Consider the following 25,023-nt stretch of genomic DNA (forward strand, 5'->3'; position numbering starts at 1 on the left):
GGGTCCCCGGTGCCTTCCCGAAGTGCCTATAGACCTCCCTTGCCTTGCGGGGTCCTGAATGGGGGGGGGACACACACACAGGGAAAGCGGGGGTCACCCCATAGAGCATCCCCCCATAACCTCATGGGGGGGTCCCCTAAAGCCCAAGGCGGGGGGGGGGGGGGGGGCACTCACCGGACAGCAGAACGGTGCCTTTCCCCTTGGGGGTGGCCATGGCCAATTGATCGAAGGTGAGGATGGAGCCCCCCGCCCGCAGGATGCGGGTCCGAGCCCCCCGCGTCACCCGCAGGGCGCAGAGCTGGGGGGGGGGGGGCACCCAGAAAACCGCATTAATGGGGGGGCATCAACCCCAAAACCTCCTCAATTCACCCCAAAACCACCACCCCCCCCCCCCAACCTTGAGCTTGGGCACGTCCTGGATGCGGATGTCATCGGTCACGGTGCCCACCACCACCGCGGTCTTGTCCGCCCGCCCCGGCTTCTTCATCATCCGGATCTATGGGGGGGGGAACCGGACACGGTAGAAGAGGGAAGGGGCCCCCCAAACCCGGTAACGGGAGGGATTTGGGTGCCCCCCCCCCCGGTACTCACCATGCGGGACAAGGAGAGGGGGGGCCGGTTCGTGCGGCTCATAAAGAGCCGCTTCAGAACCACTTTGTTGAAGGCCGAATTCGTCCGGCGGGCCAGGAACCGGTAAAGCTGCGATGGGGGGGGACACACGAACACCGGTACCGGCAGCGTTAACACCGGTCCCGGAACACCCCCCCTACCACCACCCCGGTGCTCCCTTACCCCACCTTAACGAGCAGCCGCAGGTAAATGTCCTGGCTCTTGGGCTCCCGGCGCCGCACCTTCCGGTCGCGGTTATGGCGGATATCGATACCCTGAGAGAACGGCACCGTTAGGCCTCATCCGGGAGGCATCGGGCACGGGTTCCGCCGCCATCCTGCCCCGAAGGCTCCCCTCGGCCTATCCCGGTACCGGCGGCACCATCCCGATGCCCCCCGGAGGCGGATGGCGGCGGATACGCGATCCCCCCCCCGGCCACAGCGGCGCAGACCCACCATGACGGCGGCAGCGGGTAGACGGAGAGGAAAGGGCGCGGGGGGTGATGGGAAAAGGCGGGACTTCCGGTTGGCGGCCGGAAGTGGCTATGGAGCCGCTCGGCGCCTCTCGCTGGTGCCGGAGGACCGAATGAAGAGGCGCCTGGAGGACTCTGGGGTGTAATTAACGCTGTTAATTGGGGTTTAGGGCGGGTGGGGAGGAGGGGGGCGCTGTCGGACCCCGCCTCTGCGGCCTGGCCCCGGCAAACCGAGCCGTGCCCTCAGCCAAGATGGCCGCCGCTGCTTCACCCCGCGTGGCCGTCGCCATGACACCGCCTCTCCCATTGGCTGAAGCAGCCGTGCCCTTAACAAAGATGGCGGCCCCCACAAGCGTCCCCCGCCCTCAACCAACATGGCGGGGAGAGAAGGGGCGGGGCGAACCCGGCGAAGCCCTCCCATTGGCTGGCGCCGGGGGCTCGGCGCACCGTGATTGGTGGGCGGGGAGGCGGGAGCGCTTCCGGCGCGGCCGGAGGGGACCGAGGGTGGTGGCGGCGGCGGCGGGACCGGGACAGGCACCGGCCCCGGGGTGGGGGGGGAACAGGCCGGGGAGGGCCATGGCGGGAGGTGGGGCCCATATAGGGCCCCTATAGGGATCATGTAGGGCCCATATAGGGACCGAGGGTGACAACATCGCCGGGGGGGGGGTAATACCGGTAGAACCGGCCCCAGGAGCATCAACAGCCCCGGGGAAGGCCGCTCCCCCCCTGCAGCACCGCCTCCACCCCCCCCATGGGCGTCGGGAGAGAACGGGACCGGCACCGAGTGCAGGTGGGGGGGCCCTGGGAATGGGGGGGCCGGGATGGGGCAGGGGTGGGGGGCAGCGGGAATCAGGGCTGGAATGGGGGGACTGGAATGGGGCTGGAATGGGGGGGACAGGGATGGGGGCAATGGGAATGGGGCTGGAATGGGGCTGGAATGAGGGGGACAGGGATGGGGGCAATGGGAATGGGGCTGGAATGGGGCTGGAATGAGGGGGACAGGGATGGGGGCAATGGGAATGGGGCTGGAATGGGGCTGGAATGAGGGGGACAGGGATGGGGGCAATGGGAATGGGGCTGGAATGGGGCTGGAATGGAGGGGAAAGGGATGGGGGCAATGGGAATGGGGCTGGAATGGGGGGACAGGGATGGGGGCAATGGGAATGGGGCTGGAATGGGGCTGGAATGGGGGGACAGGGATGGGGGCAATGGGAATGGGGCTGGAATGGGGCTGGAATGGGGGGGACAGGGATGGGGGCAATGGGAATGGGGCTGGAATGGGGCTGGAATGGGGGGAAAGGGGTGGGGGCAATGGGAATGGGGCTGGAATGGGGGGGACAGGGATGGGGGCAATGGGAATGGGGCTGGAATGGGGCTGGAATGGGGGGGACAGGGATGGGGGCAATGGGAATGGGGCTGGAATGGGGCTGGAATGAGGGGGACAGGGATGGGAGCAATGGGAATGGGGCTGGAATGGGGCTGGAATGGGGGGGACAGGGATACGGGCAATGGGAATGGGGGGGACTGGAATGGGGCTGGAATGAGGGGGACAGGGATGGGAGCAATGGGAATGGGGCTGGAATGGGGCTGGAATGGGGGGGACAGGGATACGGGCAATGGGAATGGGGGGGACTGGAATGGGGCTGGAATGAGGGGGACAGGGATGGGAGCAATGGGAATGGGGCTGGAATGGGGCTGGAATCCGGGATACTGAGAATGAGAAGCTGGGGATGGCAGGAATGGGGGTACCAGGAATGGGGGGACTGGAATGGGGCAGGGGTGGAGGGCACTGGGAATGAGGCCTGGAATGGGGAGGACAGGGATGGGGGCAATGGGAATGGGGCTGGAATTGGGGGGTACTGGGAATGGGGGGGCAGAGATGGAGAGAACTGGGAATGGGGGGCACCGGGAATCAGGGCTGGAATGGGGGGCTCAGGAATGGGGCAGGGATGGGGGGCACAGGGAATGGGGCAGGAATGGGGGGCACAGGGAATGGGGGGGGGGGGGCACCAGGAATCAGGGCCGGAATGGGGGGGTCCTGGGATTGGGAGCTTGGAATGGGGAGGGCAGGGATGGGAGGTACCAGGAATGGGGGGGGGGCTGGAATGGGGGGGGGGTCACTGCAATGGGGGGGTCTCCAATGCCCCCCCCCTCCCTTTCCAGGCCCCCCCCCCGATGCCGGAGGAGCCGCTCCTGGAGGGGGACTTCGGGGGCCCCCCCGGTTCGGGGGGGGCTCGGGGGGGTCCCCGCTTCCGCCTGCGCTTGACCCGCACGGAGCTGCGGGTGTGGGGGGGGGGGGGCGGCGGCGGCGCGGGGGGGGGGGGGGGAGGTGCTGCCCCTCGCTGACGTCATCGGGTGCCACGCGCTGCGCGCTCCCGCGCTCCCCTCCGCCGCCTTCTTCGCGGTTTACGCGTACCCGAGGCGCGGGGGGGGGGCTGGAGGGGGGGGGGGCGGCACCACCGGGAGCGGGGTCGGAGGCGGGGGGGGCCGGCGGCGGCGCCGCCGTTGGGCCCCCACGTTCCGCGTGGACGCGGAGCCGCGCTACGAAGGGAACCGGGCGACGGCGGAGCGGTGGGCGCGCGTCATCCGGTGCCTCGTGCGGGGGCTGCCGCTGCCGCCCCCTGCCGGTAACGAGGGGGAGCGCAAGGGGGGGGATCCACAGGGAATGGGGGTTATAGAGGGGGATCCACAGGGAATGGGGGTTATAGAGCGGGATCCATAGGGAATGGGGGTTATAGAGGGGGATCCGTAGGGAATGGGGGTTATAGAGGGGGATCCACAGGGAATGGGGGTTATAGAGGGGGATCCGTAGGGAATGGGGGTTATAGAGGGGGATCCACAGGGAATGGGGGTTATAGAGGGGGATCCGTAGGGAATGGGGGTTATAGAGGGGGATCCGTAGGGAATGGGGGTTATAGAGGGGGATCCACAGGGAATGGGGGTTATAGAGGGGGATCCGTAGGGAATGGGGGTTATAGAGGGGGATCCACAGGGAATGGGGGTTATAGAGGGGGATCCGTAGGGAATGGGGGTTATAGAGGGGGGATCCGTAGGGAATGGGGGTTACAGAGGGGGATCCACAGGGAATGGGGGTTATAGGAATGGGGTCATATACGCATGATCCGTAAGGATTAGAGCGCATAGGAATGCGCATTATGTAGGGGTGATCCATAGGGGTCCCCGGGACGGGCTCCATGGATGCAGGGATGGGTGCGGGCTCCCCGGGACGGGCTCCATGGATGCAGGGATGGGTGCGGGCTCTCGGGACGGGCTCCATGGATGCAGGGATGGGTGCGGGCTCTCGGGACGGGCTCCATGGATGCAGGGATGGGTGCGGGCTCTCGGGACGGGCTCCATGGATGCAGGGATGGGTGCGGGCTCCCCGGGACGGGCTCCATGGATGCAGGGATGGGTGCGGGCTCTCGGGATGGGCTCCATGGATGCAGGGATGGGTGCGGGCTCCCGGGACGGGCTCCATGGATGCAGGGATGGGTGCGGGCTCCCCGGGACGGGCTCCATGGATGCAGGGATGGGTGCGGGCTCCCGGGACGGGCTCCATGGATGCAGGGATGGGTGCGGGCTCCCGGGACGGGCTCCATGGATGCAGGGATGGGTGCGGGCTCTCGGGACGGGCTCCATGGATGCAGGGATGGGTGCGGGCTCCCCGGGACGGGCTCCATGGATGCAGGGATGGGTGCGGGCTCCCGGGACGGGCTCCATGGATGCAGGGATGGGTGCGGGCTCTCGGGACGGGCTCCATGGATGCAGGGATGGGTGCGGGCTCCCGGGACGGGCTCCATGGATGCAGGGATGGGTGCGGGCTCTCGGGATGGGCTCCATGGATGCAGGGATGGGTGCGGGCTCTCGGGATGGGCTCCATGGAGGGATCCCGGCCCCGTCTCCCCCCAGAGCTGCCCCCGGAGCCGCGGCGCCGGCGCCTGCTGCTGCTGCTGAACCCGTTTGGGGGCCGGGGCCGGGCCCTGAGCTGGTGCCAGAGCCACGTCCTGCCCATGGTGAGCGAGGCCGACATCAGCTTCAACCTCATCCAGACCGGTACGGGGGGGGCAGCGGCCATGGGGCAGTGGGGCAGTGGGGCAATGGGGGTAATGGGGGCAATGGGGGTAATGGGGGCAATGGGGGTAATGGGGGCAATGGGGGCAATGGGGGCAATGGGGGCAATGGGGAAATGCGGGCAATGGGGGTAATGGGGGGCAATGTGGTAATGGGGGTAATGGGGGCAATGAGAGTAATGGGGGGCCATCGTGGGCAATGGGGCAATGGAAGGCAATGGGGCCATGGGGGACAATGAGGCTATGGGGGCAAAGGGGGCAATGGGGCACAATGGGGGCCATGGGGCACAATGGGGGGCAATGGAGGCCATGGGGGCAATGGGGGCCATGGAGGCCATGGGGCACAATGGGGGCCATGGAGGGCAATGGGGCCATGGGGCACTATGGGGCACAATGGGGGGCAATGGAGGCCATGGGGGGCAATAGGGCCATGGGGCACAATGGGGGCCATGGGGGGCAATGGGTCCATGGGGCACTATGGGGGCAATGGGGCCATGGGGCACAATGGAGGCCATGGGGCCATGGGGCACAATGGAGGCCATGGGGCACAATGGAGGCCATGGGGCACAATGGGGGGCAATGGGGGCCATGGGGCACTATGGGGCACAATGGGGGCAATGGGTCCATGGGGCACTATGGGGCACAATGGGGGCAATGGGGGCCATGGGGCACTATGGGGCACAATGGGGGGCAATGGGGGCCATGGGGCACACTGGGGGCAATGGGGCCATGAGGCACAATGGGGGCAATGGGGGCCATGAGGCACAATGGGGGCAATGGGGCCATGGGGCACAGTGGGGGGCAATGGGGCCATGGGGCACAGTGGGGGGCAATGGGGCCATGGGGCACAGTGGGGCCATGGGGCACTATGGGGCACAATGGGGGCAATGGGGCCATGGGGCACAATGGGGCCATGGGGCACTATGGGGCACAATGGGGGCAATGGAGGCCATGGGGCACAATGGGGGCCATGGGGCACTATGGGGCACAATGGGGGCAATGGGGGCCATGGGGCACAATGGAGGCCATGGGGCCATGGGGCACAATGGGGGGCAATGGAGGCCATGGGGCACAATGGAGGCCATGGGGCACTATGGGGCACAATGGGGGGCAATGGGGGCCATGGGGCACAATGCAGGCCATGGGGCCATGGGGCACAGTGGGGGGCAATGGGGCCATGGGGCACAATGGAGGCCATGGGGCACAATGGAGGCCATGGGGCCATGGGGCACAATGGGGGGCAATGGGGCCATGGGGCACAATGGAGGCCATGGGGCACAATGGAGGCCATGGGGCCATGGGGCACAATGGGGGGCAATGGGGCCATGGGGCACAATGGAGGCCATGGGGCACAATGGAGGCCATGGGGCACAATGGAGGCCATGGGGCCATGGGGCACAATGGAGGCCATGGGGCACAATGGGGGGCAATGGGGGCCATGGGGCACAATGGAGGCCATGGGGCACTATGGGGCACAATGGGGGGCAATGGGGGCCATGGGGCACAATGGAGGCCATGGGGCCATGGGGCACAATGGAGGCAATGGGGGCCATGGGGCAATGGGGCCATGGGGCACAGTGGGGCCATGGGGCACAATGGAGGCCATGGGGCACAATGGAGGCCATGGGGCCATGGGGCACAATGGAGGCCATGGGGCACAATGGAGGCCATGGGGCCATGGGGCACAATGGAGGCCATGGGGCACAATGGAGGCCATGGGGCACAGTGGGGGGCAATGGGGGCCATGGGGCACAATGGAGGCCATGGGGCCATGGGGCACAATGGAGGCCATGGGGCGCAATGGGGGCCATGGGGCACAGTGGGGGCCATGGGGGTCCCAGCTCTCTGTGCCCCCCAGAGCGGGCGAACCACGCGCGGGAGCTGGTGGCCGGGCTCAGCCTGGATGAATGGGACGGGATCGTCACCGCCTCCGGGGACGGGCTCCTCTATGAGGTACCGGGGGGGGGGGGGTCTGGGGGTCACAGAGGGGGGGGGGACACTTGGGGGTCACTGAGCTCCTGTCCCGTCCCCCCCCCCCATAGGTGGTGAATGGGCTCCTGGCCCGGCCGGACTGGGCGGCAGCGCTGCGGATCCCGCTGGGAATCCTGCCCTGTGGGTCCGGGAATGGGCTGGCGGCCGCCATCAACTGCCACTGCGGGTAGGGGAGAGGGGATACGGGATGGGGGGATACAGGGATGGGGGGATACAGGGATGGGGGGATATGGGATGGGGGGATACAGGGATATGGGGATATGGAATATGGGGATATGGCGCTGTGGGGGCGTGGAACATGGGGATATGGGATGTGTCATATAGGATATAAGGATATAAGGAGGTGAGTATTGGGATATGGGGGTATGGGATATAGCAATAGGATGCTTGGGGATATGGGATGGGGGGTGTGGGACATGGGATGTAGATGTGGGGACATGGGGACACCTGGGGTCATGGGGATACAGGGACACGTGGGGATATGGGGATGGGGGCTCTGTGCCATGACCCCACATGTGCACCATTCCCTGCCCATTTCCATACCGTACATCCCATATCCCACATCTCTACATCCCCATCCCCATATCCCCCATTCCCCATCCCCATCCCCATCCCATCCCATCCCCATCCCATCCCCATCCTATCCCCATCCCCATCCCCATCCCCATCCCCATCCCATCCCATCCCCATCCCCATCCCATCCCCATCCTATCCCCATCCCCATCCCCATCCCATCCCCATCCTATCCCCATCCCCATCCCCATCCCCATCCCATCCCATCCCCATCCCCATCCCCATCCCCATCCCCATCCCATCCCCATCCCCATCCCATCCCCATCCCCATCCCATCCCATCCCATCCCATCCCATCCCCATCCCATCCCCATCCCCATCCCCATCCCCATCCCCATCCCATCCCCATCCCCATCCCATCCCATCCCCATCCCCATCCCCATCCCATCCCCATCCCATCCCCATCCCCATCCCATCCCCATCCCATCCCCATCCCATCCCCATCCCATCCCCATCCCCATCCCCATCCCCATCCCATCCCCATCCCATCCCATCCCCATCCCCATCCCCATCCCCATCCCATCCCCATCCCATCCCCATCCCATCCCCATCCCATCCCCATCCCCATCCCATCCCCATCCCCATCCCATCCCCATCCCATCCCATCCCCATCCCCATCCCCATCCCCATCCCATCCCCATCCCATCCCCATCCCATCCCCATCCCCATCCCATCCCCATCCCATCCCCATCCCATCCCCATCCCCATCCCCATCCCATCCCCATCCCATCCCCATCCCCTTTAGGTTCCCCCCCGCCCTGGGCCTGGCCCTGCTGCAGAACCTGGCGCTGTTGCTGTGCCGGGGGGCCCCGGAGCCCTCCCGCCTCGACCTGGTCTCGGTGACCACAGCCTCCGGGCGCCGCCATTTCTCCTTCCTGGCCGTGGCCTGGGGGCTGGTGGCGGACGTGGACACCGGCAGCGAGCGGCTGCGGCGCCTGGGCCCGGCGCGCTTCGCCCTGGGCGCGGCCGCGCGGCTCCTGGCGCTGCCCCGGTACCGGGGGCGCCTCAGTTACCTGCCCGCAGCGCCCCGCAGCGCCACGGCGGCCACCGCCGGTACTGCAGCCCCCGGCGCCGCGCTGCCCCGAGCCCTGTCCGAGCCCGGCATCTGCGGGCAGCGACGGGAGTGGGGGGGCGGCGCCGGGGATGGGGGGACCCCAGGGCATGGAGGCACCAATGTCCATGGAGCCACCTCAATGGGAAGGAACATCCCAAGGGATGGAGGCACCAATGTCCATGGAGCCACCTCAATGGGAAGGAACATCCCAAGGGATGGAGGCACCAATGTCCATGGAGCCACCTCAATGGGAAGGAACATCCCAAGGGATGGAGCTGTTGAGGGCCACGGGGACGTCTCCATGTGTGGGGACACCCCAAGGGATGGAGGCACCTTCAATGGTGGGGATGGCCCATGGGATGCAGGCACCTCAGTGGGCATGGACACCCCAAGGGATGGGACCAGCGGTATCTATGGAGGCATCTCCATGTGTGGGGACACCCCAAGGGATGGAGGCACCTTCAATGGTGGGGATACCCCAAGTGGTGGAGATACCCCAAGGGATAGGACCACCGCCGTCCATGGAGCCACTTCAGTGTGTGGGGACACCACAAGTGATGGAGATGCCCGAAGGGATGGAGCCACCAACACCCATGGCCCCCCTCCAAGCGCTGCAGACACCCCAAGTGATGGCAACACCCCAAGTGATGCCAACAGCCGAAGTGATGCCAACACCCCAAGTGATGGAGCCACCTCCACCAATGAGAACACCCCAAGGGATGGAGATACCCGAAGGGATGGAGCCACCAACGTCCATGGAGCCACCTCCACCAATGAGAACACCCCAAGGGATGGGGATACCCTAAATGATGGAGATACCCCAAGGGATGGAGATACCCCAAGGGATGGACCCACCTCAATGGGAAGGAACATCCCAAGGGATGGAGATACCAATGTCCATGGAGCCACAAAGGTGCATGGAGCCATCTCAACGGGAAGGAACACTCCAAGTGATGGAGATACCCCAAGGGATGGGGATACCCCACGTGATGGGGATACCCAAAGTGATGGAGATACCCCAAGGGATGGAGCCACCAATGTCCATGGAGCCACCTCCACCAATGAGAACACCCCAAGGGATGGGGATACCCTAAATGATGGAGATACCCCAAGGGATGGGGATACCCCAAGTGATGGGGATACCCTAAATGATGGAGATACCCCAAGGGATGGGGATACCCCAAGTGATGGAGATACCCCAAGGGATGGAGATACCCCAAGTGATGGAGATACCCCGAGTGATGGAGATACCCCGAGTGATGGGGATACCCTAAATGATGGGGATACCCCAAGGGATGGAGATACCCCGAGTGATGGGGATACCCTAAATGATGGGGATACGCCAAGGGATGGGGATACCCCAAGTGACGGAGCCGCCTCCAGCCGTGCCCGCCCCCCCCCAAGCGCCGGCTCCGGCCCCCCCCCGCCGCTGGGCCCCGTTGACGACCTCCTGCCGCCGCTGGGGCAGCCGCTGCCCGCGGGCTGGGTCACCCTGGAGGGGGACTTCGTGCTGGTGCTCGCCATGGCCCAGTCCCACCTGGGCGCGGAGCTGGTGGCGGCCCCGCACGCCCGCCCCGACGACGGCCTCGTCCACGTGTGCTACGTGCGCGGGGGGGTGTCGAGGGCCGCGCTGCTGCGGGCGCTGCTGGCCATGGCCCGCGGAGGGGGGGGCGGCCCCCCCTGCGCCGTGTCCCGGGTCCCGGCCCGGGCCTTCCGCTTGGAGCCGTTGTCCCCCCGCGGGACGCTGACGGTGGACGGGGAGCGCGTGGAGTACGGGCCCGTGCAGGGGCAGGTGCACCGCGGGCTGGCCAGGCTGCTGACGCCCCCCCCGCCGCCGTAATGGGACAGCCCAGGGGGTCGGGGGGGGACACCGGGGATGGGAGAGCCCAAGGGACATGGGAGGGGGGAGCCCCATGAATGGGAGAGCCCATTAATGGGAGAGCCCAAAGGACATGGGAGGGGGGGACCCCATAGATGGGAGAGCCCAAGGGACATGGGAGGGGGGACCCCATTAATGGCAGAGCCCAAAGGACATGGGAGGGGGGACCCCATTAATGGCAGAGCCCAAAGGACATGGGAGGGGGGACCCCATTAATGGCAGAGCCCAAGGGGCATGGGAGGGGGGGACCCCATAGATGGGAGAGCCCAAGGGACATGGGAGGGGGGGACCCCATAGATGGGAGAGCCCAAGGGACATGGGAGGGGGGACCCCATTAATGGCAGAGCCCAAGGGGCATGGGAGGGGAGGAACGCCATAGATGGAAGAGCCCATGGGAGGGGGGAACCCCAAAGATGGGAGAGCCCAAATGATCAGCCCCACCCCCAATTGGGTGACCCCAAGAGGTCTGGGCTGGGGGGGGGGGACGACCCAGAGGGTCCCCACAATGGGGGGGCCCAAAGGACCCGGTTATTACCCGCCCCCCTCCCATGTGCTATGCAATAAAGTGTAACTGTGGAGCGAGCTCAGTGCGGGGGGGGGGGGGGGGAGGGGGCATGACCCGCTTTGACCCCCCCCATTCCCCCCCCCCCCCCCCATCCCAATGGTCCAGGCGAGGGGCACGGGTTTATTTTATACAAAAGCCCCCCCCCCATCTCCCCTCCCCCCCTCGGTGGGGGGGGGTGGTCGCGACCCCCAAATCCCACGTGCAGGGGGGTGGGGTGGGGGAGGGGCAATAAAGTGGTCAAAGTGCGGGGGGGGAGGGGCTGGACCCCCCCCAATGGGTGTTTGTGGGGGGGGGGGGGGGGAGGGGCTGGAGTCAAGGGCCCCCCCCCCCCCAGTGACGCTACTGGCCTGCACTGGAAATGGGTCACTGGGGGGAATGGGGTCCTATGGGGGGGGGGGGGGCACCCGGCGCTTGGGGCCCCCCCATTGTGCTTTGAACCAGCCATGGGGCTGGGGAATAAATAGGGGGGGGCACCCCCTAATGGGGGGTTCCCTATGGGGGTGTGGATGGACCCCTATGGGGGGGTCCAGGCCTGGTGTGTGTGGGGGGGACCAGTCCGGTTGTGGGGATCCCCCCCCCATGGGGGGGTCTGGCTGGATCCTGATGCCAGTTCTGGATCAGGGGTGGAAATGGGATCCCGAGGCCGGATTCCAGCCCCATTTCCCGGCTGATCCCGATTCCTGGAGCTGGATCCCGGTTCCTGGCATCTTCTCCCAGCTCAGTGCCCGGCTCCGGCCCTCGGGGCTGCGCCGGGATCCCTGTGGGGAGCGGGATCGTGCCATGGCCCATCCATGCCCTGCACCGGGATTGCATTCCCACCAAGCAGCATTCCATGCCCAGAGCCGTGCCAGGCACCCCCATTCCATACTGGACCACATCCCACACCCCCCCATCCTGCACCACCACCCCATCGTATCCCATCCCTCCCCATCCCACACTGTTCCGTATCCCTCCATCCCGCACCCCCAACCCCATCCCATCCCCTGCATCCCGCACCCCTCCACACCATCCTGCACCCTGCATCCCCCATGATGTACCCCGCAAATCCCACTGCTCCCTCCCCATCCCACCCCCATCCCATCCCATCCCCATCCCCATCCCATCCCCATCCCATCCCCATCCCATCCCCATCCCATCCCCATCCCATCCCATCCCCATCCCATCCCCATCCCATCCCCATCCCATGCCCATCCCCATCCCATCCCATCCCCATCCCATCCCCATCCCATCCCCATCCCATCCCATCCCCATCCCCATCCCCATCCCCATCCCCATCCCCATCCCATCCCCATCCCATCCCCATCCCCATCCCATCCCCATCCCCATCCCATCCCCATCCCATCCCACCCCATCCCATCCCCATCCCATCCCCATCCCCATTCCCAATCCCATCCCCATCCCCATCCCATCCCCATCCCATCCCATCCCATCCCCATCCCCATCCCATCCCATCCCATCCCATCCCATCCCATCCCATCCCCATCCCCATCCCCATCCCCATCCCCATCCCCATCCCCATCCCATCCCCATCCCATCCCCATCCCCATCCCCATCCCCATCCCCATCCCCATCCCATCCCCATCCCATCCCCATCCCCATCCCATCCCATCCCATCCCATCCCATCCCCATCCCCATCCCCATCCCCATCCCATCCCCATCCCATCCCATCCCCATCCCATCCCCATCCCCATCCCATCCCATCCCATCCCATCCCCATCCCATCCCATCCCCATCCCCATCCCCATCCCCATCCCATCCCCATCCCCATCCCATCCCATCCCATCCCATCCCCATCCCATCCCATCCCCATCCCCATCCCCATCCCCATCCCATCCCCATCCCCATCCCCATCCCATCCCATCCCCATCCCCATCCCCATCCCATCCCCATCCCATCCCCATCCCATCCCCATCCCATCCCATCCCCATCCCCATCCCCATCCCATCCCCATCCCCGGTACCTGCTCTCACAGCGCTCCGTGCCGTGCCTCGTAGCGCGCCAGGAGGCCCCGGAAGCGCGCGAGCTCCCGGCGGGCGGCCGCCACGTCCTGGCGCAGCGCCGCGTTCTCGCGCTCCAGGAAGGCCGCGCGCACCGAGATCTGGTTCTCCTTGAGGCGCCGCGCGTCCCGCGAGCGCTTGGCCGCTGCGTTATTGCGGCTGCGCCGGCTCCAGTACCGCTCGTCCTGCGGCGGGGACAGCGCCGCCTCAACACCCTCAGCGTGCCCATTGCGGCCATAGAGCTCTGCCTGTGCCCATTGGGGCCATAGAGCTCTGCCTGTGCCCATTGGGGCCATAGAGCTCTGCCTGTGCCCATTGGGGCCATAGAGCTCTGCCTGTGCCCATTGCGGCCATAGAGCTCTGCCTGTGCCCATTGGGGCCATAGAGCTCTGCCTGTGCCCATTGGGGCCATAGAGCTCTGCCTGTGCCCATTGGGGCCATAGAGCTCTGCACGTGCCCATTGGGGCTATAGAGCTCTGCCTGTGCCCATTGGGGCCATAGAGCTCTGCCTGTGCCCATTGGGGCCATAGAGCTCTGCCTGTGCCCATTGGGGCCATAGAGCTCTGCCTGTGCCCATTGGGGCTATAGAGCTCTGCGTGTGCCCATTGGGGCTATAGAGCTCTGTGTGCCCATTGGGGCCATAGAGCTCTGTGTGCCCATTGGGGCTATAGAGCTCTGCGTGTGCCCATTGGGGGCTATAGAGCTCTGCCTGTGCCCATTGGGGCCATAGAGCTCTGCCTGTGCCCATTGGGGCCATAGAGCTCTGCCTGTGCCCATTGGGGCCATAGAGCTCTGCCTGTGCCCATTGGGGGCTATAGAGCTCTGCCTGTGCCCATTGGGGCCATAGAGCTCTGCCTGTGCCCATTGGGGCCATAGAGCTCTGCCTGTGCCCATTGGGGGCTATAGAGCTCTGCCTGTGCCCATTGGGGCCATAGAGCTCTGCCTGTGCCCATTGGGGCCATAGAGCTCTGCCTGTGCCCATTGGGGCCATAGAGCTCTGCCTGTGCCCATTGCGGCCATAGAGCTCTGCCTGTGCCCATTGCGGCCATAGAGCTCTGCCTGTGCCCATTGCGGCCATAGAGCTCTGCCTGTGCCCATTGGGGCCATAGAGCTCTGCCTGTGCCCATTGCGGCCATAGAGCTCTGCCTGTGCCCATTGGGGCCATAGAGCTCTGCCTGTGCCCATTGGGGCCATAGAGCTCTGCCTGTGCCCATTGGCTCCTATAGAGCTCTGCCTGTGCCCATTGGGGCTATAGAGCTCTGCCTGTGCCCATTGGGGCCATAGAGCTCTGCCTGTGCCCATTGGGGCCATAGAGCTCTGCCTGTGCCCATTGGCTCCTATAGAGCTCTGCCTGTGCCCATTGGGGCCATAGAGCTCTGCCTGTGCCCATTGGCTCCTATAGAGCTCTGCCTGTGCCCATTGGGGCCATAGAGCTCTGCCTGTGCCCATTGGGGGCTATAGAGCTCTGCCTGTGCCCATTGGGGCCATAGAGCTCTGCCTGTGCCCATTGGCTCCTATAGAGCTCTGCCTGTGCCCATTGGGGCCATAGAGCTCTGCCTGTGCCCATTGGGGCCATAGAGCTCTGCCTGTGCCCATTGGCTCCTATAGAGCTCTGCCTGTGCCCATTGGGGCCATAGAGCTCTGCCTGTGCCCATTGGCTCCTATAGAGCTCTGCCTGTGCCCATTGGCTCCTATAGAGCTCTGCCTGTGCCCATTGGCTCCTACACCCCCCCCCGTGTCCCACTGGGGTCCCCACCCACATCCCGGGTGCCCCCCTCCCCTTGGTGTCCATTGCCCTCCCCAGGCCCCCCCCGCAGGTCCCCTTTCCCCATGGGGTCCCATCAGCTCCTGGGTCCCCCCCTTTGGGATTCCCCCCCCCCCCCGGGCACCTTCTGCTCCTCGGGCACGTGCACCTTCCGCGCCTTCCTGGCGATGGGCTGGGGCCGCAGCTCGTCCTGCGAGAACCGCAGCCGCCGCGGGTCGAAGGGGCCCCCCCCCAGCGCCTCTGCCTCCAGCGGCGCCTCCCCCGGCACCGGGGGGGTGGGAGGGCACCGGGGAGGGGGGGCGGTGGCGGCGGCTGCAGGAAGGGGAAGGAGTGAGAATGGGGCCGGGGAGGCGGGGGGGTGCCGCGATGGGGAGGGGCAATGGCACGATCGAGGGGCCTTATGGCCATGGGAGGGGGTTTATATCACGATAGAGGGGTCTTATGGCAACGGGAGGGGGGTTTATATCGCGATAGAGGGGTCTTATGGCAACGGGAGGGGGGTTTATATCGCGATAAAGGGGTCTTATGGCAACGGGAGAGGGGTTTATATCGCGATAGAGGGGTCTTATGGCAAAGGGAGGGGGGTTTATATCGCGATAGAGGGGTCTTATGGCAACGGGAGGGGGGTTTATATGACGATAGAGGGGTCTTATGGCAACGGGAGGGGGGTTTATATCGCGATAGAGGGGTCTTATGGCAACGGGAGGGGGGTTTATATCGCGATAAAGGGGTCTTATGGCAACGGGAGAGGGGTTTATATCGCGATAGAGGGGTCTTATGGCAAAGGGAGGGGGGTTTATATCGCGATAGAGGGGTCTTATGGCAACGGGAGGGGGGTTTATATGACGATAGAGGGGTCTTATGGCAACGGGAGGGGGGTTTATATCGCGATAGACGGGTCTTACGGCAACGGGAATGGGTGTATATTGTGATAGAGGGGCCTTATGGCAACAGGAGGGGGTTTATATCGCGATAAAGGGGCCTTATGGCAACAGGAGAGGGTTTATATTGCAATAAAGGGGCCTTATGGCAACAGGAGAGGGTTTATATCACAGTAGAGGAGCTTTATGGCAATGGGAAGGGGTTTATATTGTGACAGAGGGGCCTTATGGCAGTGGCAGGGGATTTATATCGTGATAGAGGGGTCTTATGGCAATGGGAGGGGGATTATATCACGGTAGAGAGGCCTTATCACGATGAGAGGGAGTTTATATCACGACAGAAAGTTCTAATGGCAACGGGAGGGGGTTTATATCGCGATAGAGGGGCCTTATGGCAATGGGAGGGGGTTTATATCGCGATAGAGTGGACTTATGGCCACGGGAGTGCGTTTATATCACAATAGAGGGTCCTTATTGCAATGGGAGAGGCTTTATATCATGATAGAGGATCCCTATCACAATGGGAGGGGGTTTATATCGCCACAGAGGGTTCTTACCACAATGGGAGGGGTTTTATATCGCGATAGAGAGTCCTTATCACAATGGGGGCTGTCACGACGGAGTCGGGCTTTGCCCATTCCAATTGCAGGGGGGGAGTGTGTGCGAGCATTGGGCGGGGGGGGGGGGGCACCGCGCTGCAGGCTCTATCGCGACAGGGGATGACCCCCCCCTCCCCGCGCCCTCCCAACCCCCCCCCCTCGCACCGGCGGCTCTGCCCGGGGGGGGCCCGGGGCTCGGGGGGAGCCCGTGCTCCCGCAGGAACTCGTCCAGATCCACGTATTCCAGCTCCGGGCCCCCGGGACCGCGCTCCCACGGGGGGGGCCCCGCGAAGGCACCGGGGGGGGCGTCCATCACCCTGGAACACGTGACCCAGCCATGGGGGGGGGGGGGGGCGGGAAACGGGACGGGACGGACACACACGGGACACGTGGGGGGGGCGGTAAGGGGGAGGGGAGGGGGGGGCACACCCGGCACGTGCGGAGCTCACGTGGGGGCGCCCACGTGCGGCTTCACCTCGGGTGACCCCGGGTTGGATTCCCACGGTGGAGGGAAGGGGGGGGGAGCCCACGAGTGACGTGGAGGGTGACGTCACGGGGAGGGGGACCCCCCCCCCCCCTCCCGCCGGTTCCCTTTAACCCCCTCCCATGGGTCCCGGTCGTCCCCCCCCTCGCCCCTGTTCCCCTCGAGCTCCCTTTCCCGTTCCCCCCCCCCCGTTCCCAGTGTCCCCGCACTCCGGTCCCTGCTTCTCGCCCCCGTTCCCGTTCCCGTTCCCGCTCGTCCCGTTCCGAACCTGCCGCCGATCCCTCGGCATGAGCCGCCCGCGGGGGCGCTGCACAGCGCGCACCCCCCCCATGGAGGGCGGGGCCAAAGCGGGCCCACGCCCCCACCGCGCAGCTGAGCCAATCACATCCCGCTCCGCTGGCATCGCCCCGCCCCTCGCCCCGCCGGCTCCCCCCCGGAGCCCCGCCCCCTGAGCGCACGTTGCGCCGCCGCCATTGGTCCGCTCCTCTCCAAGCCCCGCCCCCGCCGCACGTGTCGCCCCGCCCCTCCCCGCAGCGGGCGGGGCTCCGCCCCTCGCCCAGGCCACGCCCCCCCGGGCTCCGGCAGCAGCCAATAGGAACGCGGCGGGTGGGGGGGGCAGAGAGGGGTTGGCCGCGGTCACGCGGCGCGGCCATGGGAGCCGCGCGGGGGGCGGGGCCTGACCTAGATTTGACCAATGGGGACGCGCGGGGTGGGCGGAGCCTGACCCAGTTTCAGGCCTTGGCGCGAGGGGCCGGGAAGCTCTTAAAGGGGCCGCGACGGGAACACCGGGACACCCCCGCTCCCGTGATGTGACGTCACAGACCGGACCAGCCGCTCACCCCCGCCCTTGAACCTCCCTCCACACCCTTCCCTTACCGCTCTGTGTCGTCATCACTGTCCCGGGAGGGGGGAAGTGTCCCCTCTAAATCCGCGCCTCTGATTGGCTGGGAGCAGCAGCTTTCCACCCCCTGCGCCAATCCTCGGCCGCCATCTTGAGTGTGGGTAAGCGGCGGCCGCCATTTTGGGTGTGGCTAACGGTGGCCGCCATCTTGGATGAGGGCAGCCGCCGCCATCTTGTCTAGGGCCCTTCCGTAAGCCGCGCAGCAGCCGCCATCTTGGCCGCGGCTTGAGGCCGCCCAGGCGCCATCGTTAGTGCGGGCACCACCTCCCCTACCGCTTCCTTCACCCCTTCCCCACTCCCATGGCGGGAGACCCGGAACCGGGCCCCCACCCGTGCCCCGTGTGCGTCCCGGTACCGGTATCCCCGCTTCCCGGTGCCTTAGGCCTCTCTTTTCCCTCTGCCGCAAAGCATTGTGGGTGAGAGGGCGGAGGAAGAAGGGGGCGGGGCTTCGCGTCACGTGGCCGCGCCCCTCCTCCGCCCTCCGCTTCCGCTTCCGGCGGGGGCGGCTCCGGCAGGCCCGTTCCTGCGGGGCCAGCGGCGGGACCCGCTCCGCCGGGACCCCCTGCGCGTGACCCGCCACGTGACCACCATCCCCCGCCACGTGACGCGGACCGACCCTCCCGGTGAGTGAACTCACACCCCCCCCCCCCGCGGCGGGCTGAGCCCCATTGACCCCCGAGCCCCCCGTTCACCCCCCATTGCCCCCCATTGCCCCCAGACCCCCCATTAACCCCGCATTGTCCCCCCATTGACCTAAAAGCCCCATATTGAGTCCCCCATTGCCCCCCTTGACCCCAAACCTCCCCCATTAAACCCCCATTGCCCCCAAACCCCCACATTGAGTCCCGTATTGCCCCGCCATTGCACTCGAGCCCCCCATTAACCCCCATTACCCCCAATGACACCAAACCCCCATTGCCCCCCACTGACACCAAACCCCCATTGCCCCCCCACTGACACCAAACCCCCATTGCCCCCCCACTGACACCAAACCCCCATTGCCCCCCATTGACACCAAACCCCCATTGCCCCCCACTGACACCAAACCCCCATTGCCCCCCCACTGACACCAAACCCCCATTGCCCCCCCACTGACACCAAACCCCCATTGCCCCCCACTGACACCAAACCCCCATTGCCCCCCATTGACACCAAACCCCCATTGCCCCCCACTGACACCAAACCCCCATTGCCCCCCACTGACACCAAACCCCCATTGCCCCCCATTGACACCAAACCCCCATTGCCCCCCCACTGACACCAAACCCCCATTGCCCCCCACTGACACCAAACCCCCATTGCCCCCCAATTGACACCAAACCCCCATTGCCCCCCACTGACACCAAACCCCCATTGCCCCCCAATTGACACCAAACCCCCATTGCCCCCCACTGACACCAAACCCCCATTGCCCCCCCACTGACACCAAACCCCCATTGCCCCCCATTGACACCAAACCCCCATTGCCCCCCCATTGACACCAAACCCCCATTGCCCCCCATTGACACCAAACCCCCATTGCCCCCCACTGACACCAAACCCCCATTGCCCCCCATTGACACCCAACCCCCATTGCCCCCCATTGACACCAAACCCCCATTGCCCCCCCATTGACACCAAACCCCCATTGCCCCCCATTGACACCAAACCCCCATTGCCTCCCACTGACACCAAACCCCCATTGCCCCCCACTGACACCAAACCCCCATTGCCCCCCCACTGACACCAAACCCCCATTGCCCCCCCATTGACACCAAACCCCCATTGCCCCCCATTGACACCAAACCCCCATTGCCCCCCATTGACACCAAACCCCCATTGCCCCCCCATTGACACCAAACCCCCATTGCCTCCCACTGACACCAAACCCCCATTGCCCCCCATTGACACCAAACCCCCATTGCCCCCCCATTGACACCAAACCCCCATTGCCCCCCACTGACACCAAACCCCCATTGCCCCCCCATTGCTGCCAACTCCCCTATTGACTCCCCCATTGCCTCTAAACTCCCCCATTGAGTCCCCATTGCCCCCCAGTGCCACCAAACCCCCATTGACCACAACCCAGCCCCACAGCCCCCCTAAACCCTCCCTTTTCCCCTTCTTCCCCATCCCCCAAAGACCCCCCCAACCTCTTCCTCCCCCCCCCACCCCAATAGGGGAGATGGAAGCCCCCGGCAGCGACGACGCCGTCCACTTCCCGAGTTATCCCTTCGACTTCCTGGAGTTCCTCAACCACCAACGCTTCGAGCCCATGGAGCCCTATGGCCACGAGCACCCCAAAGCCCTGCCCGGGCTCCCCTGCGCTCAGCCCCCCTTCGACTACACCCCCCCCCCCCCCACCGGGGGCCCCCCTCCTCCCAAGCCTAAGGTTGAAGGCGCCGCTTCCTCCTCCTCCTCCTCCTCCTCCTCCTCCTCCCAGCCTAAGAAACCTGAAGGGAGCGGGGGGGTCCAACCCTCAGCCCCCCCCTACCCCCCCCCGCCCGTCCCCGTCCCCCCCCAACCCCTCTTTGAGGCCGCCAGCGCCTTCAACCCCCCGCAATGGGGCATCGTGGACCTCTCCGGCCACCACCAGCACCTCTTTGGGGGGCTGAAGCGCGGGGGGACGGCGGCCGCGGCGCCACCGGGGCCCCCCCCGCTGGCCGGGGCCCCCCCGGAGCCCGGCGCCAAGGAGGAGAAGGGTTATTTCCGCCGCCTCAAGTACCTGATGGAGCGGCGCTTCCCGTGCGGCGTGTGCCACAAGGCCTTCAAGCAGTCCTCGCACCTGGTGCAGCACATGCTGGTGCACAGCGGCGAGCGGCCCTACGAGTGCGGCACCTGCGGCCGCGCCTACAACCACGTCTCCAGCCTCATCCGCCACCGGCGCTGCCATAAGGAGCCCGGCGACGGCGGCGCCGCGGCCACCAATGGGGTGGGGGCCGCAACGGCCGGGGTCAGCGTGGCGCCCAATGGGGTCAACGCAGCCAACGGGGTCAACGTGGCGCCCAACGGGGTCAACGTGGCGCCCAATGGGGTCAACGTGGCGCCCAATGGGGTCAACGCGGCGCCCAATGGGGTCAACGCAGGCAACGTGGTCAACGTGGCACCCAATGGGGTCAGTGCACCCACTGCGGTCAACCTGGTGGCCAATGGCATCAACACAGTCAACGCGGTCAATGTGGCACCCAATGGGGTCAACGCACCCAATGGGGTCAACGCACCCAACGTGGCACCCAATGGAGTCAACGCGGTCAATGTGGCGCCCAATGGAGTCAACGCGGTCAGTGTGGCGCCCAATGGAGTCAATGCACCCAACATGGCACCCAATGGAGTCAACGCACCCAACGTGGCACCCAATGGAGTCAACACGGTCAATGTGGCACCCAATGGAGTCAACGCGGTCAACGTGGCACCCAATGGACTCAATGCGGTCAATGTGGCACCCAATGGAGTCAACGCGGTCAATGTGGCACCCAATGGAGTCAACGCGGTCAACGTGGCACCCAATGGGGTCAACGCACCCAGCGTAGCACCCAATGGAGTCACCACAGTGCCCAACGAGGTCAACGCGGTGCCCAACGGGGTCAACCCCTTGGTGAGCGGCGTCGCCGTGGCAGCCAGCAGGGTCAATGGGGCACCCAGCGCGGTCAATGCGGCGCCCAACGGCGTCAACGCGTTGGTGGTTGGGGTCAGCGCGGCGCCCACTGGGGTCACCGTGGCAGCCAATGGAGCCGCTGTGGCACCCAGCGGGGTCACCCCATTGAGCGGAGTCCCCGCGCCAGCCAACAGAGCCAACCCGTTGGCGAGCGGGCTCACCGGGGCCTCCAACCCGGTGCCCGCCCGCCTCAACCCGTTACCGGGCGGCGTCACCCTGGCGCCGAGCGGCCTCATCCCAGCTCCCGGTGGCCTCCTGCTGGCTCCGGGCGCGCTCCTGCCGGCTCCGGTGGGCGTCGCGGTGGCGCCGGGCGCCTCGGCCCCCGAGGGCCCCTTCACGTGCCCCTTGTGCTGGAAGGTGTTCAAGAAGCCGAGCCACCTGCACCAGCACCAGATCATCCACACGGGCGAGAAGCCCTTCACCTGCTCCGTGTGCTCCAAGAGCTTCAACCGGCGCGAGAGCCTCACGCGCCACGTCAAGACCCACTCGGGGCTGCTGCGCGTGCCCTGCGGCGCCTGCGGCAAGGAGTTCCGCGACCCGGCCTACTTGCTGCGGCACCAGGCGGCGGCGCACGGCGGCCAGCGCCCCGGTTACGCCTGCGACGTGTGCGGCAAGGCCTACGCCGCCCCGCAGAGCCTCTTGCGGCACCGCCAGCTCCACGCCGCCTTCCCCGGCGTCGCCAAAGCGGCGGCGGCCGGCGCCAAGAAGAGCTTCGGCTGCGGGGTGTGCGGGCGCTGCTTCGGGCGCCGCGAGACGCTGAAGCGCCACGAGCGCATCCACACCGGCGAGAAGCCGCACCAGTGCGCCGTGTGCGGGAAGCGCTTCCGCGAGTCCTTCCACCTGAGCAAGCACCACGTGGTGCACACGCGGGAGCGGCCCTACAAGTGCGAGCTGTGCGGCAAGGCCTTCGGCTACCCGCAGAGCCTCACCCGCCACAAGCAGATCCACCGCCTGCCGCTGCCCGGCGCCGAGGGGCTCAGCTACGGCTGCGCCGAGTGCGGGGAGCGCTTCCCGGACCTGCTGCGCGCCGTGGGCCACAAGGAAGCGCACGCGCGGGACAAGCCCTACGGCTGCGAGGCCTGCGGCAAAGCCTTCGCCTTCCTCGAGAACCTCATGTGGCACAAACTGAGCCATCAACCGGCGCCCGAGCGCCGGCTCCCGCCCGCGCCGGAGCCGCCGGAGCCGCCGCCGCTGGTGCCGAGCGCCGAGCGCTTCACGTGCGGGCGCTGCGGCCGCAGCTTCCGCCGCTTCCTGGCGCTGGTGACGCACAAGTACCGGCACCTCCCGGCGCCGCGGCGGCCCCCGGCCTGCTCCGAGTGCGGGCGCCGCTTCCCGGGCGCCTTCGAGCTCCTGCGGCACCGGCGGCGCCACCGGAGCCGCTGCCGCGCCTGCGGGCGCCGCTTCTGGGCCGCGGCCTTGCTGCGGCGGCACCGGCGCCGCTGCCCCGGCGAGGAGCGGCCGCTGCGCTGCGGCGCATGCGCGCGGCGCTTCCGCCGCCGCTGGGCCCTGCGGCGCCACCGCCTGGTGCACGCGGCCGCCCGCGCCTTCAAGTGCGCCCTCTGCCGGCGCCGCCTCCCCACGCCCGCGGCGCTCGGCGAGCACCAGCGCCTGCACCACGGCCCCGGCGCCCGGCGGCGGCGCTGCGGAGCCTGCGGCTGCCGGTTCCGGTACCGCAGGAACCTCCTGGAGCACCGGCGCGGCCACCACGGCGCCTACGGCTGCGAGCGCTGCGGGAAGAGCTTCTTCCACCTCGCCTGCGCCCTCGGGCACCGGAGCTGCCGGCGCCGGCACCGGACAGCGGGGAGGAGGCGGGGGGGGGGCGGGAAGGGGAGGGGGGGGGCGGGGGAGAAGGAGGGGTGAAGGGGGGGGAGGGGAGGGGGGGGAGGGGGGAAGGGAGGGGGGGTGGGGGGAGGGGTTGGGGGGGGTTGGGGGGTGCTAACGTGGGTCTGGCGCGTGCGATGCGTGGCTGTCATGTGATACATGGGTCATCATGGGCTGCCATGTGTGATACATGGGTCATCATGGGATGTCATGTGATACATGGGTCATCATGGGCTGCCGTGTGATACATGGGTCATCATGGGCTGCCATGTGTGATACATGGGTCATCATGGGCTGCCATGTGTGATACATGGGTCATCATGGGATGTCATGTGATACATGGGTCATCATGGGCTGCCGTGTGATACATGGGTCATCATGGGCTGCCATGTGTGATACATGGGTCATCATGGGCTGCCGTGTGATACATGGGTCATCATGGGCTGCCATGTGTGATACATGGGTCATCATGGGCTGCCGTGTGATACATGGGTCATCATGGGCTGCCGTGTGATACATGGGTCATCATGGGCTGCCATGTGTGATACATGGGTCATCATGGGCTGCCATGTGTGATACATGGGTCATCATGGGCTGCCATGTGTGATACATGGGTCATCGTGGACTGCCGTGTGATACATGGGTCATCGTGGACTGCCGTGTGATACATGGGTCATCGTGGACTGCCGTGTGATACATGGGTCATCATGGGCTGCCATGTGATACACGGGTCATCATGGGCTGCCGTGTGATACATGGGTCATCATGGGCTGCCGTGTGATACATGGGTCATCATGGGATGTCATGTGATACATGGGTCATCATGGGCTGCCATGTGTGATACATGGCCCAGCACAGTTCATCATGGAACAGCACAGCCCAACACGGCTCCTCATGGCCTGGCACAGAGCAGCGCACGGCACAAGGCAAGGGCACTTGGCACGGCCCAACATGGCTCAACATGGCTCTAACACGCCCCAACACGCGTGTTCCCGGTGGGGCTGAGCCCGAGCTCAGCTCAGCGCAGCGATGGGCAGCGCCAGCGCCATTAAACTGCTGAGACCTCAATGGGACCTGGTCTTGGGGGGCTTCAATGGGATCAATGGGGGGGCAATGGGATCAATGGGGGGGCAATGGGATCAATGGGGGGGCAATGGGATCAATGGGGGGCAATGGGATCAATGGGGGGGCAATGGGATCAATGGGGGGCAATGGGATCAGTGGGGGTCCATGGGGGGTCCCCGGTCAATGGGAGGGGGTCACGGGGGGTCCCAGGTTTCTCAATGAGGCAGCGGGAGAGAAACGGGAAAATCCAAGCGGCTTTAATGGGAATTGATGATGGGGGGGGGGGGGGGCAGCATCGCTCCAGGAAAGGCCCCAGGACCCCAACGCCCCACACATTGAGCCCCCTTGACCACCACCCCTCTGTGTCCCTACCCCGTTGGCCTCCATCCCTCCATGAGGAGCCCCATGGCCACCATCCCCCTAGGGTGAGCTCCATGGCCCCCGTCCCTCCACATCCCCACCCCATTGGCCACCACCCCTCCATGACGAGCTCCAGCTCTCCCCAATGACCTCCATGGGGCCCCCATCCCTCTCTGATGCCCCCTGGAGCCACCCCATCGCCACGACGAGCCCACGGCCACCACCCCTCTGTGAAGACCCCCACGGAGCCCCCATCGCTCCCCACCCCGTCCCCGTTATCCCCCTCACGCCCTGGCGTGGCT

The 25,023-nt window shown here is 66.3% G+C and overlaps 4 protein-coding genes across 5 annotated transcripts; 2 read left to right on the forward strand and 2 right to left on the reverse strand.

Annotated features, from left to right (window-relative positions):
- Positions 1 to 3: 3 nt before the first annotated feature.
- Positions 4 to 1,132, reverse strand: RPL18 (ribosomal protein L18; the record flags this gene model as incomplete). The annotated part of the gene is made up of 6 exons (XM_080639800.1): positions 1,065 to 1,132; positions 798 to 884; positions 592 to 699; positions 398 to 496; positions 175 to 298; positions 4 to 54 (listed from the first exon to the last, which is right to left on the reverse strand). Coding segments are annotated over exons 1-6 (472 nt in total), but the record flags the coding sequence as incomplete, so codon positions are not given.
- Positions 1,133 to 3,555: 2,423 nt separating this feature from the next.
- LOC308232577 (sphingosine kinase 2-like) lies at positions 3,556 to 10,826 on the forward strand. 2 transcript variants are annotated; one of them, XM_080639796.1, is made up of 5 exons: positions 3,556 to 3,708; positions 4,991 to 5,134; positions 7,010 to 7,104; positions 7,194 to 7,309; positions 8,461 to 10,826. In XM_080639796.1, the coding sequence occupies exons 2-5, from the start codon at positions 5,092 to 5,094 to the stop codon at positions 10,607 to 10,609; spliced, it is 2,403 nt and encodes an 800-aa protein (XP_080495922.1). In that variant the 5' UTR covers positions 3,556 to 3,708; positions 4,991 to 5,091; the 3' UTR covers positions 10,610 to 10,826. The 2 variants fall into 2 exon arrangements, with proteins under 2 accessions (XP_080495922.1, XP_080495923.1); XM_080639797.1 differs by lacking the exon at positions 3,556 to 3,708 and having other exon boundaries at positions 4,897 to 5,134.
- A 798-nt stretch (positions 10,827 to 11,624) lies between these two features.
- On the reverse strand, positions 11,625 to 17,945 carry LOC308232581 (D site-binding protein-like). The gene is made up of 5 exons (XM_080639801.1): positions 17,817 to 17,945; positions 16,622 to 16,773; positions 15,101 to 15,288; positions 13,175 to 13,396; positions 11,625 to 11,971 (listed from the first exon to the last, which is right to left on the reverse strand). Exons 2-4 carry the CDS (start codon positions 16,767 to 16,769, stop codon positions 13,181 to 13,183), a joined length of 552 nt encoding a protein of 183 aa, XP_080495927.1. The 5' UTR covers positions 16,770 to 16,773; positions 17,817 to 17,945; the 3' UTR covers positions 11,625 to 11,971; positions 13,175 to 13,180.
- Positions 17,413 to 23,335, forward strand: ZNF865 (zinc finger protein 865; the record flags this gene model as incomplete). The annotated part of the gene is made up of 2 exons (XM_080639798.1): positions 17,413 to 18,464; positions 20,001 to 23,335. Exon 2 carries the CDS (start codon positions 20,006 to 20,008, stop codon positions 23,333 to 23,335), a length of 3,330 nt encoding a protein of 1,109 aa, XP_080495924.1. The 5' UTR covers positions 17,413 to 18,464; positions 20,001 to 20,005.
- Positions 23,336 to 25,023: the final 1,688 nt, after the last annotated feature.

Source organism: Psittacula echo, assembly GCF_963264785.1.
Source record: "Psittacula echo genome assembly, contig: SCAFFOLD_168, whole genome shotgun sequence".
NCBI classification, from domain to species: domain Eukaryota; kingdom Metazoa; phylum Chordata; class Aves; order Psittaciformes; family Psittacidae; genus Psittacula; species Psittacula echo.

What these genes read in the sequence shown, in the direction of transcription:
- LOC308232577 (XM_080639797.1), top strand. Translation starts at nt 4,924, where the DNA reads ATGCAGGGATGGGTGCGGGCTCTCGGGATGGGCTCCATGGAGGGATCC. An exon ending in CTTCAACCTCATCCAGACCG is followed by an intron (nt 5,135 to 7,009) that starts GTACGGGGGGGG and finishes TGTGCCCCCCAG; the next exon opens with AGCGGGCGAACCACGCGCGG. An exon ending in GGGACGGGCTCCTCTATGAG is followed by an intron (nt 7,105 to 7,193) that starts GTACCGGGGGGG and finishes CCCCCCCCATAG; the next exon opens with GTGGTGAATGGGCTCCTGGC.
- LOC308232581 (XM_080639801.1), bottom strand. Translation starts at nt 16,769, where the DNA reads ATGGACGCCCCCCCCGGTGCCTTCGCGGGGCCCCCCCCGTGGGAGCGC. An exon ending in CCCCCCGGGCAGAGCCGCCG is followed by an intron (nt 15,289 to 16,621) that starts GTGCGAGGGGGG and finishes CCCTTCCTGCAG; the next exon opens with CCGCCGCCACCGCCCCCCCT. An exon ending in ACGTGCCCGAGGAGCAGAAG is followed by an intron (nt 13,397 to 15,100) that starts GTGCCCGGGGGG and finishes TCCCCGCCGCAG; the next exon opens with GACGAGCGGTACTGGAGCCG.